This window comes from Synchiropus splendidus, chromosome 16 (genome assembly GCF_027744825.2).
Source record: "Synchiropus splendidus isolate RoL2022-P1 chromosome 16, RoL_Sspl_1.0, whole genome shotgun sequence".
NCBI classification, from domain to species: domain Eukaryota; kingdom Metazoa; phylum Chordata; class Actinopteri; order Syngnathiformes; family Callionymidae; genus Synchiropus; species Synchiropus splendidus.
The window spans coordinates 8,840,199-8,860,878 of NC_071349.1; the positions used below are offsets into that span (position 1 = coordinate 8,840,199).

Genomic DNA, 20,680 nt, shown 5'->3' on the forward strand with positions numbered 1-20,680 from the left:
GTGGATTCAGAGCGATAGAGAGGCTATTTTTTATACTGTACACCTGTTGGCCAAGTGTATAGAAAATGGTGGGCCGATTCACCCGCCTCAAAATAAATAAATAGTTAAATACTGGTAAGTTTTCTTGCACATGTTTAACTCGCTTTTATTTTGAAAGCGCCTCTGAGTGTGTGTGTCGCTGAACCCCTCCCCACTCGTGCCACGAACAGCTCCCGGTCTAAATGATGAGACACCATTTGAGTTCTGAGTGCAGTGTTTGATTGGAAAAAGGAAAGAAAGGAAACGTGAGTTGTGTATAACTTTGTCCTGGAAATATCTTCTGCACAGACCTGTTGATGTTGAGCAGTTATTCAGTGCCTCACCTAGCACACCTGCTGTGTAGACTCTAATGTTGTTAGCACATACAGGCTAACTTCAGCTGGTTGAAAAATAATGAGTTTTCCATTAAAAATAGAATTATTGACTCCTGTTTTTGAGTTTTACACCACCTCTCCTGTCATTGCTTTCATGTTCAGAGGAGGCTGAGTGAGCAACTGTGGACTTCTGTGGTGCTGTGAGGATGAGGTAGGTGGCACACTGCAGCATGTTGTTCCGGTCCAAGGTTCGAGAGTCTCAACAGTATTCTATTCTTCAGATAAAATATATTTACTCTACATTAAAATATTTATTGGTACAACTGGCTACAAATAAACACACTCTACTTGCATTGTAAGTGTGAAAGGAGCTGCAAAATGAAATATATTTGTTTTATTGTGAAAGTAAGAAGGTAAGATTGGTCATTGCGTCAGGACGCAACGCTTTACAAAGATTACGCTTCTGTAACAAAATGTTATTGTAAGTGATGATTCAAATCTCTAAAAAAAAAAATAGACCGCTGGAAACTGTCTATAGTCACAGTTTTTCCACTTCTAATTATCTGCATGCATTTGTCATTTCATGGTGAAGTCTGTGTTCCTCGGGGAGAAAAGGAAGGAAATTGAAATTCAACTTAAAAACGGGAGGGGAATGAAAGCATCGATTCGAGGCGTGAGCGCGCGCGGACCAACACTGACACCCGGTGCCGCGTGCGCGCGCACCTCGCAGCCAGCGAGCGCTCCTCGTGCCGAGTGACAGACGCGCTCCGCTCCTCCGTCCGCGACGCGTCTGTCACTCCCGACGTCCGAAGGCAAAGTTTGCAGATGCAGGAGGCTCCGCTGATGGTCGTCACCCTCGCTCTGAACCCAACCAGGAGGCGGTAAGAAGTCCGAGAGAAGCGCAAGAGCCGGTCAAAGGAGGGAGCTATGCCAGTCCTCCTCTGCTGTGTGTCGGAGCTGCAGCATGGTGTCTCTCCTTGGACTCTGGACCTACAGCTTCACCCCCGGGAGACCTCATCTCCTCATCCTGTCAGCCACAACTCTCCCGCTGCTGCTGCTGCTCGCCTCCATCACCGCCTCGCAGCCCTGCTTCCCGCACACCCAGCCCTGCCACATCCTCACCCGGATCGGACACACGGTGCGCCTCGGTGCGCTCCTGCCGACCCGCCAGCCGGCGCGGATACAGAACGCGCTCAACCGCGCCCTGGCGAGCCTCCGGCACCAGACCGGGGGGGCGGACAGCTCCACGACCCCGTCCCAGACGCCCCCCCTGCTGCCCTACAACCTCAGCCTGGAGATGGTGGCTCGGTCGCCGGTGGGATGGGACCCGGTCTCTTTGTCCCGTAGCGCCTGCCAGGACCTGGTTGTCAGAGGGGTTTCGGCGATGCTTGCCTTCCCTCGGACCAGGGAGGAACTGATCCAGGTGGAATTCCTGTCTTCATTCTTGGAGATCCCCTTCGTTTCCATCCTGGAGGACACCGAGCCGCTCGTCACCAAGGTGAGCAACTCTTGTTCCAAAAGTCTGCTCCACATGTCACGCTCCATTTCAAACGTGCTGCCAGAAAAGGCATGACCCCCGTCAATGTCTGTGCAAACAAAATATTTTCTGCTTATTCTTCATCCCCATATTTGATCTGAGTATATTTATTCAGCCCCGTTGATAAAGGTCCTGCTAGTGTTTAAGGTTGAGCATCACCTTCTCAACCATCATGAAATTGTTCAAGGAAAAACCTTTATAATTTTGCAGCTTCTGCACGTCCGCACACTTGTTACACAGCCGACAGTCGATTGCATTCATGAAGACTGTTTTCACTATCTCAGCCGAAGCCTGAAATGACCTCTGCAGACTGTCCACTTATCTCGCTGTGCATCTATATAGAAGGTTGATTTATGTTTTCTTATTCACAACCCTCCTGTTTAAACGCATCAGATTTTAAATACTAACAAAAGAAGACCAATATTTCATCTACAGAAAACACATTTTCAAGTGATTTATTTAGAATTCTTGCGGTGGACGGTTATGTTCTCATCTATGTCGGAAGAGGCAGAACTGCAGATTAAAATTTTACTCCAGGACTGTGGAAGCAGCACAGTTTTTTGTTCTGACTCATCTGCAGCGTTGATCATTTCAGAATTGTCATCATATCTTAAGGCATTTACGTTTGTGTCCTTCTATACAGTGGCAATGTGTGATAGAGGTTTAAAGAAATTACACCAACATCATTGGTCCTAAACAGTGTGAAGGCTTTGCTTGACATCACATGGAAGCAGTAGTGGACTTTGCAAACGCACACACACACCATTAATTGCCATTTCACCTGAGCATCATTGTGTTGTGCTCACAAACGAAGAAGACCATCCATCATCCGCCAACATCAGATTGTATCCAGGTGAACTCAATTTGGATCCAAATGGAACTTTAAAATTCGGCGCACGCTTCGTCTGCTGTGCCACACGTCCTGCTTTCCAAGTGCTTTATGTGGGTTTGCTCCAACATTCCAGGTGGTATTTTTGTGTGCGCCAGAGGTATATTTTAGCCGTCCAAACAATAGTTGTAAACTCCTCCTTCAAATCTGTTGTTGTTGTAAATGTCAGTATATTGAGTGGATTAATAGGTCGGCATTGATCCGATGACTTCATCATCAACCTTGCACCTCATCAGCATTTCACTTGCTCCGACCCTCCTTGAGATCACCAGGTTATTGAGCTTGACATCGACTGCTCAAAAGCCTGAGAAACGATCCCTGACACGACAAAATTTTACCACCGTGTGTAGCACAGAAACTCTTCAATTTTGATGCTACTTTGATTTAGATTAAGTGCTATAATATAGGAGGGACCAGTGGTGGAGCTTCTGAAGGGTTCAGACAAACTGGTGACCTCCTGGGTGTCGAAACTCAAAAGTTTCTGCAGGATTTAAGGGCACTTTTGATTTTATCACACCCACAAAATATATAGTGCCAATAAAAAGATGAAAAAGTTTTTCCTCTTAACTCCTCTCACCAGCCAGCCCATAGTAATTTTCAAAAGAAGCACCTCGGACGCACCTCGTATTTCAGCCTTAGACGCCCACATTTGTGATGTTTGTTTGCTTGTCACCACAGCTGCTGGTAAGACCTGGCTCATCTTATCTGTCAGGCACGTCAAACGTCAGGCACAGGGGCAAAATCTGGGCCGCCAGTGTTGTTGTTCTACTGTTAACAAGACAAAGATGTGACAGATATTCAGAAACTAAACATCATGGTTTGTTTGTACTCACATTTAATGTTCTATGAACATACATTTCGTGTTAAATTTGGCCTGAGGCAACTGGCTCACGATGCCGGAAATGATGTGAGCACTAGAAACACACGATTAAGCCTTTAGCTAGAGTGGCGTCTGGGCATCATGGGGTGCCCTAATCTGAGAAATGTAAGATGTTAGATTCCCTAAATTTCCAGTCATTGCTGCCTGTAAAGTGTCCTCGTGGCATCTTTGTGGCTTCCGTGAAAGGGCAGTGTCTCCCTGGTAATGTCCCTGAATTGGATCAAAATGAGCAGATTCTTATTCCTTTGTGTACACGTTGCTTTTCATTGCGGGCGCCATATTTGTTTTCAGGCAAAATCTGGTGGCTGTCCGTGGCATTAGTTGGTGTGGCATGAAAGAATCCTAGCTAAAAGCTTGGATCACCAACATCCTGAAACCATTGCGTCTGAGTGTTGAGCTGCAGCATTTGACATGGATACAATGGAGGCGCTTTTTGCTGTAGAATTAGCTATTTTTAAACAACACCGTGTTGGGTATACTGCCCCCAGCTGGCTATAGCGTGTATTGAAAAATTGTATTGTGATTGTTGTGAACCATTGGCCTCAAGTTGTCCGATGGAATTTACTTGATCTGGTCAACTCTTACTGCCCTTGCTCTGGTCGTCTCCATTACGTGTCTAAAACCTAAGTAAAGCCTTGTCTAGACTTTGCCTTTAAATCTCGCACATCAACCAGAAGACCATTTTCTGTATGACAAATCCCCTTCATGCATTTCAGCGACACAGTTCTAGACGTCAGTCTCAGTCACTTCGAGTTCATGTATGATGTTTCCAAACCCTAAGTTGACAACATCGTCTCAGCATAAACGCAGCAAAATCCAAAAGGCTCTCTGCCCTGGAAGCCAGTGGCTTCTCTGCTGCACCCTTCTTTTGTAAGAGAGCATTATATCTTTCATGTTGAGGGGGTGTCAGACCAAAATGAAAATGCGACTGTGGTGGCAGAACCAAATGAAACAAAGCTTTGAAAGTGAATCCCGTCAATCTGTTTTCCTGATTTCACGCCAAGCCAACTACCACAGCTGGTTTAACCCTCAGCTCTCCCAACATACATGTTTAATATCCTATCTGCTGACGGAGCTTTCAAGCTGGGAAGGTTTAGTGCTTGTGTGTGTGTGTGTGCACGCACGTGTGTGATTGAAGGCAGCTGTGTTTTGGCGCCTATCTGAATGAATCATTCAAACACTTGAACTACTGAGAGATTGATGCTGTGCAGAGGTGCATTGCCGGGCCGACACACACACCGATATTGGCTTGTGTTGCTTCGTGTGTGTAGATTTGTCAACAGGATGTTCGTGCGTGTGTCTTCCCTGCAGCACCGTGGCTCCCTGTCACTCACTTAAATCCACCGATGTCCTTTTCAACAGACAGCGGGGTTGAGTGTGTGGCACATGAAACAGACACCGCTCAGGACTTGATCTGGACTCTCTTGGCTGCCGAGACTCCTGAAACAGATGGACTCTGACAGAGGGCTGCCATAAGAACAGGCTTTTCCAGAATTTATTGAAAGAATGGATTTCGAAGCTTCAAAATAATTCAATGAAGAAGTCGTTCAGACTCGGAGAGAGAGAGCGGGAGAGGGACAGATGATGACGGGAGAGCAGAGGGGAGGATTTACATGACTGTTTGAGGCTGTTTTACTTCTGCAGAAGTGGGCCACGCAATCGTCGAGCACGGGAAAACAACCATCACTCTTTTTCCGCTGAGTCGGTCTGCTTTTCTATGTTGCTAATCTGCAGCAGGATAAGAAGGAAAACACATTCTACTCTACTAATATTCGGTTTGGGTGGCAATGGCTTGCGATGGTGCCTCCACCCTGGAAGCGCAGGGTTTTTTTTGTCCCCCCCAAGACATAGTTAAGGACTTTTAGTTTACTTTTTAGCAAAACAAGCGGTACCCAAACGTGTGTCTGGTTGTGAGTGGTTGTGATCTGAATTTTCTGATCTCTTAGCTTGGCGTAAATAGTGTCACCTGGTAGCATTGGTGTGACTGCTCTTCTCATTGGCTGAAAAAGGCGTATGCGACCTGTGCGTGTTGACGTTAGAAGTGTTGGAAGCCAGACAAGCATACTAGTTTTTGACCGTGCTATTGCTGTTTCTGTTTGGAATACTGCACAGTTATTTTGTTGTCACGAAGAGGGATCTCAATAAATCCCATCAAAAGGAACTACTGTGGAAAAGAATAGATGGAACGCATGATCTGTCCGACTATAGCGGCTCATTTACGCGCAAAACAGAGGTGCAGTATGTGCGACAAAATGTGGGGTGATGTGACGTGTTTGGGGCAAACTTTGGCAACAAGCCGCGGTGTGATCACTGGTATTACTGTGTCGGATGCAGAGAGGAGAAATTCATCAACAAAAAAAAAAGTGAAATGGAAGAGAAGCTGATCGCAGTGGTAGCTGGAAATCACGTCCAAGTCTTTAGTTGGTTTTTGAATACTTCCACAGTCAATCACGCGCTATTGTTAGCATCTATTTCTTAACATGAGTTAAGAGATGGCATGAGAGTCGCGCAACAAGTGTCTCCAAGTCGTGTTTGTTGTGAGCGTCCTCAGTCTACCAATATCCTTGGACTCAGGCAGTGAGATTTCGAATTTTCGAAGATCCATATTGGGTTACAATCTTTTCACTCTTTATTTTTTCAAGATTCCATCTGTAGCTTTAACCAGCATCCTCAAATTTTGGAGTTCACATTTGCACACTGGCGACCTCATCATGTAGAGAGCGTCTGACTCAGCGGACGGGGAAACAAAAGATCGTGGGTTAAAATGATTAACTGACCTTTGAGCTCCGTCACGTCCTGACCTTAAAAGTCACCTGCCATTTTTCACTGTTGCCATGACAACTATGCCATGAAACATCTATTTTTTTAGCATTACAAACAACATGTAGAGTAACACAACAAATTATATTTTCACGGCTTCCTGTAAAATACGGACAGCTCCAGAGTCTGAATCATTTTTGCAGAATTCAAATAGACCTCTTTGATAAGGTTATGGTCGGTGCAGGTCTGTGGAGAGCGTGTCGGCGGATGTGGTGGCATTTACAAAATTAGTTTGACCTGCTTTCACTCAGCACTTTGTTGTTGTCTAAACAGGAACTGATTTACCAGGAAGCGCTTCAGCATCTGCCGTTCAAAGTAAACACATAAGCCGCTGCATGGAAAAATTCAACACGCCAAAGGGCCGGGTTATGACGCCCGGGAGAACACAATGGTATTGTAAAATTGGTGGCGTGAAAAATGGTTTGCGTCTCAACGTGGTGCGTGACCGAGTCAGTATGTCTGCTGCAGCTGTAATTTAGTCATTAAACATGGAATTTGAGGCTCTTAGGGTGTTCAAGGATGAGAAATATAATAAAATAGAATCCGGTTTTTAATGGATTTTCAATGAGGCATGTTTACCTGACTTGTTATTACATGCTAATATAGTTTCAGTGGACATTATTGTACATTTCTGAAGCACAATTCACGTTTTTTTTTGGAAGTGCTGACAGCAGTCCTAAATTTAGGGTTGACCTCATGCTGTCTTCAATGGGCGTGTCTCCAAAACTTGCTTTGAATCGTATATAAATAGTGGTTCATCTCCCCAAGACTGTGCTCACTTTTTGGAGTGAATTATCCCATGTGTTCGGATGGTTGCTCAATATCTATACTATACAATATCTATACATACTTGAATCAGTCAGTAGAGTTGTTGGCTTGTGACTGAGAGGTTGCCAGTTCAACGCTGTATCGTAGTGCCCCGGAGCAAGACACTCCTGATGGCACACTGTGGCAGCCAACTGCCATCTGTGTGCGATAAGCACAGAAAGCACCATATAAGGAAGAGTTTAGTTGTGGACCAAGTGTTTGTCATTTTAAAGGTGATATAATTTTCGGTGGCATTGATCAACACCCCACAACATTCTGCCCATTATCAGATCAGACCCAGCTTCTCTGTTGTGCAGCGACTTCAAAAAAAATAATTGTGAGAGATAAAAGGTGTGATACAGACTGAAGGCGGAACCTCGGTTCTGGAACCGAGAGTAGCGCTGGCCTGAACCAAAAGGAAACAGAACCTAATCTTCCACTCACTGGGAATTACGACTCGTTTTCTGCTCTGATGGCTGGAAAAACACACCAACAAATCACACAGCGCCAGTCTAAGTTCCTGCACTACAGGAAGGTGTTCCTGAGAGAGGGGGGCGGCGCAGTTTTGGAGGAACTCGCCGACAAAACAAACCCACTGCCAAGAAACTGCGGCGAAGCGTTCACATCGAAAAGAGGTTTGTTTCTTTTCGGAAGAGGAGTCTTTTCCCCTGGGTTGCCGTGAAGATATATCTGCTGGGTATTGGGAATGGAGCACAGGTTTGTTTTTCATCTGCTGAAGGATACAGAGAGGGAGGGAGGGAGGAGGAGATCCACGCTCTCCTCCTTTTCACACCAGCGGCTGCATCAAAAATATCATTATCGCCATGAATATTTTCCAAAAATAATTATGTGCAAATACTTTTCAAATAATGAAACTCTTGTGAAATGGTCGATGCTCCTGCCTTCAGTTAGAAAAGAGGGGTCAACATTGATAAGCGTTCCTTTCTCCATCACTGAACCAGGTGGCGCTCATAATTGGGGCCACAACGATGAGTTGATGTCATCGATGACGTCGACAACAAAATTGTATAGACGTCAAAATGACGTGTGCATTGCACACACGGGCCACAGGATGGGCATCGACAGCTGGTTGTTATTGAGAAGCAGTGAGAAAATATCACATCCAGATATGTTAATTCCTGCTCCTTTAACTGGTTCCTGACTAAGGTCCGACTCCAACTGGCCACCTCGACCTCACCCCCTCCGACTGACCGCCTCAATCAGTCACGGAGGTGTTCGAGCGGCGACGGGTCGTAGTGTTCAAAAGTGTGGCTTCGTTTTGTTTGCGAAGATAACGCGTCTTAAGGATGACCAAACCCCTTCAACACCATCGTAGAATGATGAAAGAGTGTTCCGTGTTTGGTCTGTGAGGCCACACACCCTCCAGCTAACAGCTAGCGTGTCGGTTAGCACGGAGCTAACTTGTTGTAAGTTGTAGATGTAGTGATGTGTCCTCACTGTCTCTCCTCCTCCTTATAATAACCAGAACTGAACTAGGGAGCTACACTGAACACATGGTTTTAGATTATTATTCAAATAAGACCTTTGATGTGGATGTTGATCAGATATTTCATATGAGATACATATATGAATATTGGTGATTTTAAGTTCTTCTCAAGGACCAATAAAGACCTCCGTTTTAAAGAACTGGAGCTCTCTGTCAACTCTTTTATGCTAACAGGGTTAATACATGTTCTTGCATTATGTGTCATTATTTTCATATACTTGTTTCATAATGTATGGTGTCGGAGTATCACAGTGAGATGATTTAAGCAACTTTAGGTTAAACAAAAATTCAGAATAGGTCCAAACAAAGGTAATCGCAACTAATCGAAAAAATAAAAAATAATTAGTCAACGCCCGACTCATAATATCACCATTAAAATATCTTAAAAAAAAACCAAATGATCAGATAAAATCCAAAGTTCAGGTCAACTGAAGGTGGCATGATACAGCTGTCATGGATTAACACTTTACGGTACAAAAAGGAGATTCTTGACTTGACTCCCATTGCATTATGGGAGTTAATATTCATCACATATACTGCATTATTTTGATAGGTAAGACACAAGAAAACATTTATAAAGCAGTAGTATCTGCTGCGTCAAGTTCACCCCCCACTTTTAGATCCCCACTCAGCTTTACTTCCACATTCTGTGACTTGCTGTGAATTTAAATGCAGTGACATGTAAGCGTTGAATAAAATTGCGCCACAGCGAAACATTCAGATCTGGAGCCCAGACCGATATTTTCTCTCCCACACAATTTGAAATGTCATATTTTATTTAAACGCAGCTCCACCGGGGTCCAATATCGCTTTAAAAGCCCCCCCGAAATCTGCAGGATGGGGCCTGGATGTCGGAGCTTCACATTTATGAAAAATTTTCTCCCCACCAGAGTTTAACATATATCACTTTTGACGTGAAAACATTTCATGTCTGTCAGATCTGTCTGCAAGATTTACGCCACACCATTGGGGACCCTCGGAGACCCTAATGAATAAAAGACCCCGATTGAGAGATCACCATCAAAACCCTCCTCAGCATGCGAGCAGACTTGTACATAATTTAGCTGGGTGTGGAGAAATCTGTCACCGTAACATTCATGTGGAGAACAGCTGCGTCATAGCAACTGCTTTTACAGTCTTGTATTGGGAAAAAAACTGTACTTAGATTAAGTTAGAATTTAAAAGGGAATAAAGAAGCACTGAATTTCGTTGTAGAGTTCCTTTTAGGTCTTTGTAGTAGAAGATGCACTGTCCCCTGGTGTCCACGTTGTTGGTTATTTTAAAATTCAGAGTCTGTCTCAGGTTTGACTTAACTTACATGGCAGAAATTTTTTCTAATTCAAATAAACAAATTTTCCTCTGCAATAGTAATATTCTGTATGCGCTGCTCAACATGTCCCTCGTGTGAATTCAGTACAGTTGAGTGAGATTTCCTGTTTGCTATAAATATAACACGACTCATCCAAACAGTTTCATATTCCCGGTCTTTTTGGTCGTCATTATTTTTGCATGACTCCTTAAGTCTGAGCTCTTTCACGGGGTCAGGTGAATTATTCACGTAGAGCTGGTCATAATGAATTATTCTGTTGACAAAATCACAGATTTCTCTACAGTTTGAATTGACTGTATTTGGTCCAGTATTTGTACTGTACACTTTGTTGTAATATTGCGACCAATGTCACATGTCTCATCTGAGAACAAGGGAGCCTTCAGTTCATCTGGCATCACTGGGCGGTGGCTGAGTTGAAATTGGTGAAAATCACTGAGCCCCTTCTCCTGCTTGATCAACAAACCTGGCCTGCATGGAGTTATCTCTACCAGAAGTGAATTTAAGGCATGGTGACCCATTGAGGTGGGCATTTATATTTCTTAAGGTGCCACATTCTTCATGGGACTAACTGAAATTTTGTGACTTAAATTTTGTTTCAGTTAGGGAAAAAGACCACTTGCACCACCACATTATAGGCTTACGTTATTTTAATATATATTGTTTCATTTTATTCGAAGATGTTTAAAAATAAATCTTCTTCTTTTAGAGTGGTGGATATCTTGGCAAGAGAACTACATACGTAAAATAATAATGATTGTTCTGTATCACAAAGTCTTTTCTCAGTATGTTTGAATCATTAAGGGAGAAAAAAAATATTAAAATGAGTCTGACTTGTTTAAAAAATCCGAATTCAGAGAGATAAAAGTAAACGCATTTCTAAAAATGATAAGCAAGACATAAATAATGCATGATATTGACAATTCAAATCTTAAATGTATTTTTGCTCCATGAGGGCCGCATGAAGATAGACAGCCACATGTGGCCCCCGAGCCGCACTTTACCCACCTCTGTTCCAGAAAAACATTTAGGATTATTCTGGAAGCCTCCAAAAAGTTGGCGCTGTTGTGTTTCTTGCTGACCACCAAGAGTTATTCAGGTCGCCTTTGACAGGTTGATCACTTTGTGGAAGAGAAATTCCGTTTTCGCTCAGACGTTTTACCCTACGATCAGTCTGTGTCATCTTTTATGCTTGTGTGCTTGTGCGGGAACCTGTTGTGAGGTTGCCCGTTCAATCATTTTCAAAATCTTCATTAGGTAAACATATTTTATCTCCAAAATATACTTTGAGATTTGTCAAACTGCCATCCTGAGCCTGTAAAACCTGTTTTCTCCCTGAATTCACGTCATGTTGTAGCCAGCCTTCTACCTCCCGTGACTACCTCCCGCGACACGACGCCCTTCACCTTTGTCCCATTGTTGTCATTCTTTCATCTTGTGTATTAAAACGGCTCCTATTCTGCTCTCCGCCAGATGTTTCTCTTGCTCCAGCCTCATCCCTGTTGTGACTGACCTTTTGTCCGGGTTTCATTGACCTTGATCATTCTGCCTTGTGATTTATGGATCACAACAAATCACAGCCATTAGTTTGTGCATTCCAGAAAAGATGAACACGATGCGTCTTTGTTTTTGAGTGTCAATTGTCATTTATTTGTCTTTTAGTGAAAGCTATGCTGCAAGACGCAGCAAAACACAGGCAGGAAAGATTTGCAAAATATGCAGCGCTCTTCAACAACCACAGTGCAGAGTCACGCGGCATATGATTCGTCAGGAAAAGGTCAAAGAGGTAAATCCGGCTACACAACACCAAACTCACTGAAGTATGAGGAGAGGAGCTGTTACATGACGAACTGACAGGGACTGAGGTGCAGGAGTGGAGAATCAAAACGCACGAGGACGGCAAGAAATTATGAAATGACAGCTGTGATGAAAGGACAGAAGGTCCTGTAATATGTCTAGACAGTGGATGTAACTCAACAAAAAATACAAAGGCAAGATTTAAAAAAACGAATCAGAAATCCTACAACTGATCCCTGGAGCACTCCACTCTTCAGTTTATGCAATATATTGTGTCTCAGACTAGGACAGGGAAACCAGACATGTTAAATGATCAGCTTCAGCTGAGTTTGTCTTTTGTGCTTTGTTGCCCTGCTGATGTTAAAGTCAGAACAGAACGGGCCTGACAAATGGACCGTCGGAAAACATCAGAAAAGTGGGACAAAATTACTAGATATTTGGTGAAGCCACCTCAGGGATTTGGTGCAGACGCATTCTATGACGTTTTATTCAGTCGATCTGTTCTTTGTTTCAGTAATTCAAATCATAGCCTTGGTCAAAGTGATGTGTGAAAAGTTCATATGACCAACAGATTACAGGTTCTGGATGGTTCTGGGTGGACAACGTGTCACAGCTAAATTACACGGCAGATGAACCAATGATGGTGACGGGCTATTTTTCAAAGATAAATCCCAGCTATTCTGCATTAAAAGGACAGGGACATTTGCTTGCAAGCAGCACAGGGATATTTACAAGATAAAACTGGAAATGATTTGTTTGGGATGAAACCCCTTCACTTGTGATACTGAAATCTTTGGGTTCCACACACCAGTCACCTCAGAATGAAACCATGCTCCTTCACAAATTGTACCCACTGACGGTCGCAACTGCAAATAAAAAAAAATATATATTGACAACGACATTGGAACCAAAAGCAGACGTCGTATTGTCCTGAATGAGTTTGATTAATCTCCATGTAGCAGATGGAAAGGAGGCATGAAGGGATTGTCTGCGAATGACCAAACAAAAGGAAGAGAATAAATGAGTCAGCTCTGCTTCCAAGTCTGTAACATTAGATCGTACATTAGTGTAATATTCCTCAACAATAATTTGCATTGCAATTCCGATGTGGAAAAGGAAAAAAAAAAGTCTTCGCCTTTTCAAGTTTGACCTCTCCTGGGTTTCCACTCCCAAATGTTTGGCTTTAGTCATCTTTTTTTTCAGCCTACGTTTGTAACACTGCGAGCTCCAGCTCGCTGGCTCGAGAACAAGTCGACTCACGTATCGATGGAATGAACGGCCGATGACCATTCATAATGCAGAGCAGTTTGCTTGCCACATAACTAACATGGATTTCCAATGCGTTCTGCTCCAACAGGTTCACTCAATCCTCTTGAGTTCCTGCTCGGGCCGCTGAAACCTGAAGCCCAGTCAAAGTGTTTAGCTACACCGCGTTTAGATGAAATTGTTATCGTCGTCATTAAGATAGTTTATCTGCTTTATGTGAATGTAATCCTTCACGATCAATGAACTCTGGTTTGGAGCTTGTGGCCGCACCATTAATCACATTTCATGCTCATGGTTTCCACTCCATACAATTGAATGAACACGGCGTTTAATTGCCTGTAATATTGACATTTGAAAAATTGCTGCATCTGAAATCCTGCTCCAGAGTGGCGGCCCACTGGTCAGCAGTGGCGAGAGAGGGAGGAAACAGGAGCGCTGATAAGATCAGCTGTATAAATCACACACCAGGGTTTTAGAACAGTAGAACAGCCTTTTCATTGTCATGTCTGTGGCCCCTGGCTGAGGTCGTCTTTCAAGGTGTATGAATCAGACGTTGTTTCATTACCTATTGACCTATTTAAAATGGTATTTGTTGTCTGTAGAATACTAATCGATGTGCCCCTGAGCTTTGTCATAATGATATTCATGTATATCCCGAGGTTAAATAATTGATTTGTTAATGCCCTTGTGCACGCACACGTACGGGGAAGGAATAGCTCATAGAAAAACAGACTTGTGAATATCTCTCCTCAAAGACGTTTCCTCCAGCTAGCGTGCTCCTAAACACACACAAGCAGGGAGACGTCTCGCAGGCCTCACATGTGTTTGCTGAGCCTCTCTAAACCTAATGGCATTTCGATCTCCCAGCTGGGATCCGCTCGCAGAACCGCGCCGTGAGCATTCAAAACAGGGGTAGGTCGACTCAAAGAAATGGTGAAGCTGAGACGGGTTCATCTTTTGATGGCATTTTCAATCGTGATTGATCGCACCAAAAGCCACAGTTAAGTTGTTATTAATCGCAAAGTAATCACGTACTGTGATACCTCGGTTCTCGACCACAATCCGTTCCAGATGGCCGTTCGAGAGGCGAATTGTTGTCGAAATTTGAATCGATTTTTCCCATTACAATGAATGGAAAAAGAACTAATGCGTTCCAAGCCTTAAAATAGTCTTTTGTAGGAGTGAATGTAGAGTGTCTGCTGCAGGTGCGCTGTTCCTCTATGTGTGTGGCCGCTGCATGTGGGAGGGGTTGCCGAGTGAGTGACGTCTCTCCAGAAGTGAAGAGGTGCCCGGTGCGTGTCCAGCTCTGAATGTGCGCTTCTGTGCAGTTTGGCTGTGACAAAGTCATAAACCAAGTCACGCTCTGTCCCAGACTCGCCTCATCCCTGTCCCAGCTCCAGCCCACAACAGGACATCAAACCCTGGAGTGCGCGCTCCAGCCTCGTTTTTGTTCATTTTTGTTCGAACTCTGATTTGTTCGAAGTCCGAGACGTTCGAAAACCAAGGTACCACTGTACTTTGTTCAATACTGTGTTCATTCACAGTGGTCTGCTGGACTCCAACTGCTTGGACCGGCATGACCTTGAACACCAAACTTGACCATCAAGAGGCCATCTCACTTTCATCTAATCTCAAGTCACAACCACTCACAAAGTCATGTGCACGTTATTGCATGTGAAAAATATTAGCGCTGTTAAGATGAACGTCAGTTAATTCATTTTTAAAGCAATAATTTGGACAGCCCTAATATGTATTTCCGGTCAAAATTAAAAGTTGAGTAAGAAAGTGAAAATTATTCACATTAACAAGTAAAAATATTTTTCTACAGCCACAAGAAAATATATTTTAAACCTTTCAATTATGCTGTGGTAATCACTACATCCGTTGTAATTCTTTATTTACGGAATTTATTTTCAGAATTATGACCGACAATCTGGCTCCTTCTCTGCTTGGTATTTAGAAAATACACATTTATACTTGGTATTTCAAAATGTATTTGTCACCATGAGCAGAAAGGCTTCTGAATACGACGTTGCATAACTGAAGTTGTAGCTTCACTGGATGTCTTTGTAAAGACCCTCTTGAAACTCTTATGAGCCTGCTGGTTTGAAGGTGTTCTCAGTTTGAAGACTCACTTTTAAGACTTGTATATTATGTCACCTTGCCTCATGCTTCCACTGATAGTCCATCCTGTTTCATTTATGTCTGCACTGTTTAAATGTGTTCATATGAGCCTAATAATGTGTGATTTCATTTTATAATTCTTCATGATCGATGGTCCGAGTCCACCAGTCCAAAGCTCTGCCCAGCAGCCACGTGTCCTGCCATTCATGTGGGGTTTGATTTGTCAAGTGCCATTAATAATCACTTTTGCTGACCGTCCCACCTTCCAAAAATCATACTCCCCACGGCCAGTGCTGAAATGAGTCAGGGATGGTTTGAGAAGCAAAGCAGTACCAGGTGTTGACTCCAAATTCCCCAGTCTCTTTCCCATCTGCAAGACGTCTGGACAAACAACTGTCATCCGTGGAGGCTGCAGCTCAGACTTCTTTATATTTCTGCAGCTCGTCTTCACAGGTCTCACACGTTGCGATGTCAGTGATGCTGAGAGCAAAATAATGTGAAATTGTACCTACATTTAAAAAAGTAAATCTTAATAGAACAGACGACTTACTATCCAGCCTAAGTGCTGACATGAACGTGCTGTCGTCCATAGCCATGAATTCCAAACTGCAAGTTGAAGCACTCTTCAGTTCAGCCTCTGGAATGACGCATAAATATGCAGCATGAAATGACCATATACTGTATATCATCTACTAAGGTGGTTCTGCTGAATTACAGCGGCAAATAAGTGTAAATCTAGCTCTGAATGAATCAAAGTGAGAACCAGAAACAAGTCTTTGTGACGTCACTGGAGGTAAATCCTGTCGGCGCACCATTAGAATGCAGCTAAAAAGGCTCTTCAGCATTCCAGCTGGATATTCTGATGATGCCAGCGAGTATGGAAGCCTGTTCTTCTAACTCAATGATGAAGAGCGTCATAAGAAATGAGTGAAGCAAGTTTAAAGAATGAGGCACGAGTGGCAACCATCTGCATTTGGCTGTTTTGCAGGATTATTTTGCCCTGAAAGTTTGCCTCAAAGGGTTTGGAAACCATAGGTTTTCCAGCATAAACAAGTGATGATAGCAACCTATCAAAACAGCAGTGACACTATCAAAAACATGGGTGATCAAGCGCCAGTACACGAACGCAAAATACCGAGTCAATCCCACTGTTTACCCAAACACATGACATGCTTTGTCCTGCTGACTCTTCTGAAGAGAGTCTTAGATTCATTTAAATTAGTGTTCAGTGTTACTGTCCGCTCTGAACACTTCCTCCTCTCACACTAGTCTGAGTCGTCGCTCCCACAATGACGTGGTTGGAATCCAAACAAATGCTTGGTTTACATACACCTGATCTTATTCCTCAAAAAACGTTGACACTTCCACAGCTTTAGTGCACAGTGCACTGGTGTTTGGAACCACCAGCGATGTCACAATATGGCACTGGCGTTTGACCCACTGATGAGAACCTTTTAAATCATAGAGAAATTTTCTTGTTTTTTTTTCAGAAAAAAATTATATACTCCGAGTACGTCTTCTTTCTATTAATGTGTTAGTTGATGTGGGAGTATTCTGGAGTTCTGCTACTGAACAATAACAGCAGACTTTATGCCCAAAAAAAAAATCATTCTGACTCAGAACCTGGACTCAATTGATACACGCAATTGAATTTGGAGTTAAACAGACCCAGGATCACTTATGAGGCTTATTTCCAGCACGACAGAAGACTCGATGCTGAACTGTCACCTTCTTTTTAGATGAAGTAAGACGTATATTAAGTCCGGCGTGAGCCCAAGAGGCAGAGATGGAGGTCAGTCGTCTGCTTAGTCAGACACAGCACTGGGAATTGGCGATTTGTCTCCGTAAAGAAGTGCTTTTTTCTCCCTCCCTTCCTACTTAAGCTAATTAGAACCACTGTGTGACCCCAAACTGTAAATCTCTGCCGTCCATCTGCGACACCGAGCTAGAGAGAGCGAGTGGGACGAGAGGACAAATGGCGCGAGGCAGTTTTTAAATCCCATCAGGAAGCGTCCGTGTGTTTCGGAAGGTGATTGGTGCTTTCTATCAAATGAGAATGAAATTGATCGATAATGGAATTGATACGTGGCTGTGGAAGGAAAGTGTAACCCTTATTAACCTTCCCAAAGTGAGAAGTAGAATTGGCTTCACAGAAGTATTGTTGCTGCACGGGTGCAATAACCACGACGACGATTGGAAAAAAAAAAAACAAAAAAAAAAAAAAACACAGACTACTTTATAGCAATGTCTTTTCCCAAACAAATCTGTAATCCCTGATAATATCACAGAAATTATTTGCTAGATTGTGATTTCTATTCTGCCGTCGCTGGGGAAAAAAAAAAAGAGCAGGAGGAAATGGTTGCTGATTCTTAAATACGATTAGGTGAGAGATGATGTGAATTCATTATGTGCATCCCTCCAGCTCAGTTACTGTCACTTTACTGCTGCCTTCACTTAATACCGCTGAACACTCTGCTGAAATTACACAGCTCATCTTCCCCTCCTTGTCGTCCCCTCAGCTCCATTATGTCCATAAGAAATGTTAAATATTAACAGAAGAGAAGTCATTTTGTTCTTATATAAGCCTGTAGTTTAACTTTTATTTGAGATGTGGTGATATGAAGCTGCATAAATGAAGATAAAACCTCTAGTTTTCCATGTTAAAAGAGACATCCAGTCCCCTCTTGTACAGTAATAGTGTTTATTTTCAGGATATAATACAGATAATTTCTGAAAATCTTTAAAGTAGAGGTTCGATTACAAGTGACAAACACATTTGGGGCGTCATTTGACATTGTCATTTGACGTCTTCATGGCCAAGGCGATGAAGTGAAATGGAAGAGAAGCCGATGGTTGCTGGAATTACGATTCTCCAAACTGATAGCCCCACTGAGGGATCTGAGACAGCACTGTCCGAGTCTCTTCTTTCAATATACTTCCACAGTACTGACCTAGTTTTTGAAGTCAACTTGAGAGGTGGGGGGAAGTGACCAAGTTGTGTTTGGTGTGAACATACTGAAACACTATCTCTAAAAGTCAGAGGAAACAGATTTTGGCACTTGATAGTGAAGATTTTCGGCCTAGGTTTAGTTTGTTTTGCGAACAAGAGATGCTTGAATTCCTCTTCTTGTGGTCTAAATTGTTAGTTCTGATCCTCTTTATCATCTGTAGTCAAGTTATTTTGAGATATTTTATTTATGTGGTGCTGAAAGTGGGTGTTTTCTGTTCCATCTTTCGACTGCCTTGTAAAAGTGTAAATGCTCCTTGATTGAGCTACAAACTCCTGAAGATGTCGGCTGTGTTCTGCTTTGTTTTTCTCTGTGAATTTGATAACAAGTCACAGCTGGTTGTGAAGTAGTTCCCTGTCTGCGCCACGTCCATCTTGTCATTATGCGGCGCCTTTTTTTTTTTTTTTTAATGACAAACCTCATTCTGCTTCCGAAAATGAAGATTAGTTCAGTAAAAAGAAACAATTTGCCACTTTGAATGAAATCACGCTCTAATCCACACACCCTGCTGAATAAGAGCCATTACGTCTCGGAGCTAGGACACTCACACACACACACACACACAGAAGGATGCAACATGTGACTCAGACACACACATGTTTTTAAAGCTAATGAGTCTCCAGGAGACAATGTAGTCTTCTGCTGTCGCGTTCAGGCGACGAGGGGCTTTGTGGCCCTGACCATAGTGGAATAATCAAATGAAAAGACGAGGACGAAACTCACTATGAGCTGGAGCCGCGGGCGAACTGACAGTTTGAGTCAAGCAGGCCACTTACTGCACACAGCTCGAGCTTCTTCTTTATTAGCGTCATGATGACAGCTGAGCGCCGTCCTGACTGCGCCAGATTAATTGAAGAGAAACAGCAGCCAACAGAACTCAGGGCTGGTCAGAGCTGCTCTGTATGCCATTTGTGATTTTAATGTTTGTGTTTGTTTCGCTTTTTTTATGCCTCGGGTGAAACAACAGGATTCAGAAACTCCACGCCAGCGATATTTATTACAGAGAAAGACATTCACAAGTGAGACGGAGAGCTAATAAACACAGACAGAAAAGGGTTTGGATACCAAGCTAGCGTTGTGACGACTTCATTTGCAAGTAGATTTCTGTGTTTACCAAAGCTGCAAATTGCTTCTCTTTGTTTTGTTACTATCTTTGTTCAGTTTAAGTACCGTGGCAAACATCCAGGTGCCCAACACACTTCTAATCATGGTTAGGACCGGAAGGTTCTTTCCTTCTTGATCACTGGAGATAAAGAAACAGTCAAAAGCTTGGCTCCCTTCTCCAGCAGACGCTACTATTATCCTTCATGTCCATTGGTAAAGGTCGACCTTCACCGCTTGGACACCCTCTGCCGAGAAGTGCCACCTAGAGCAGGACGTCTTCCTTCTCAGTGGTCGTAAACACTCCTCCAGCTGTGTTTGACCCCCCACCCCCTCAACACTGACCCGGATCGTGAGCCAAGTTGTCTAAATGATTCCGTCCTTTCGTGAGCTGTCTGCAAAAACATCCGAGATGACTGGGACATGTGTGCAAGGTCCTCGTCTGGGGCACAGATGCTCAATAGATGGCGCCATAGAGAAGGTGTTCAGTCCCTCCATCAGATGCAGGAATCCTCAACAGGCTTGACAGATTTGCATGTCTAGTCAAAGTAGAGGTGCGATTACAAGTGACAAACACGCCAAAGTATGGGAGCACGATATGCAACACATTTGGGGCGTCATTTGACATTGTCATTTGACGTCTTCATGGCCAAGGCGATGAAGTGAAATGGAAGAGAAGCCGATGGTTGCTGGAATTACGATTCTCCAAACTGATAGCCCCACTGAGGGATCTGAGACAGCACTGTCCGAGTCTCTTCTTTCAATATACTTCCACAGTACTGACCTAGTTTTTGAACTCAACTTGAGAGGTGGGGGGAAGTGACCAAGTTGTGTTTGGTGTCAACATATTTAAGCACTATCTCTAAAAGTCAGAGGAAACCGATTTTGGCACTTGATAGTGAAGATTTTCGGCCTAGGTTTAGTTTGTTTTGAGAACAAGAGATGCTTGAATTCCTCTTGTGGTCTAAATTCTTTCCCTACTTTGGAAGGGACTGCCTTGGCTACAACCATTACTGGATCGATAGCTCATTTTATCCTCAGAATAAACTTTTATTTTTAAGTTTTCAATGCATTCAACAGCCAGAGAACCCATATATAAGTAACATCCAACTTACGACCGGGATCGGTCAGATTGGACCTAAATCGAATGCCATTCAAAATACGATGTGAGGGTTATAGGTGCTACTGTAGTGGTAGATGGCTGTGTGAGAGTGGGATACTGGGATACTGCGCTGCCGTAACTGTCGTACGCGTTGCCGGACTG

General features: G+C 43.4%; 1 protein-coding gene across 3 annotated transcripts in view; it reads left to right on the forward strand.

Annotated features, from left to right (window-relative positions):
- Nucleotides 1-222: 222 nt before the first annotated feature.
- Nucleotides 223-20,680, forward strand: part of grin3ba (glutamate receptor, ionotropic, N-methyl-D-aspartate 3Ba) — a 131,922-nt gene continuing 111,464 nt past the window's right edge. For all 3 annotated transcript variants that reach the window (XR_008412635.1, XR_008412634.1, XM_053844685.1), the window contains exons 1-3: nucleotides 223-284; nucleotides 516-564; nucleotides 946-1,851. Coding sequence is in view for 1 of the 3 variants with exons in the window: in XM_053844685.1 (XP_053700660.1) it covers nucleotides 1,318-1,851 (534 nt within the window). In the remaining 2 variants the exon portion in view is untranslated. The remainder of the gene's footprint in view (nucleotides 285-515; nucleotides 565-945; nucleotides 1,852-20,680) is intronic.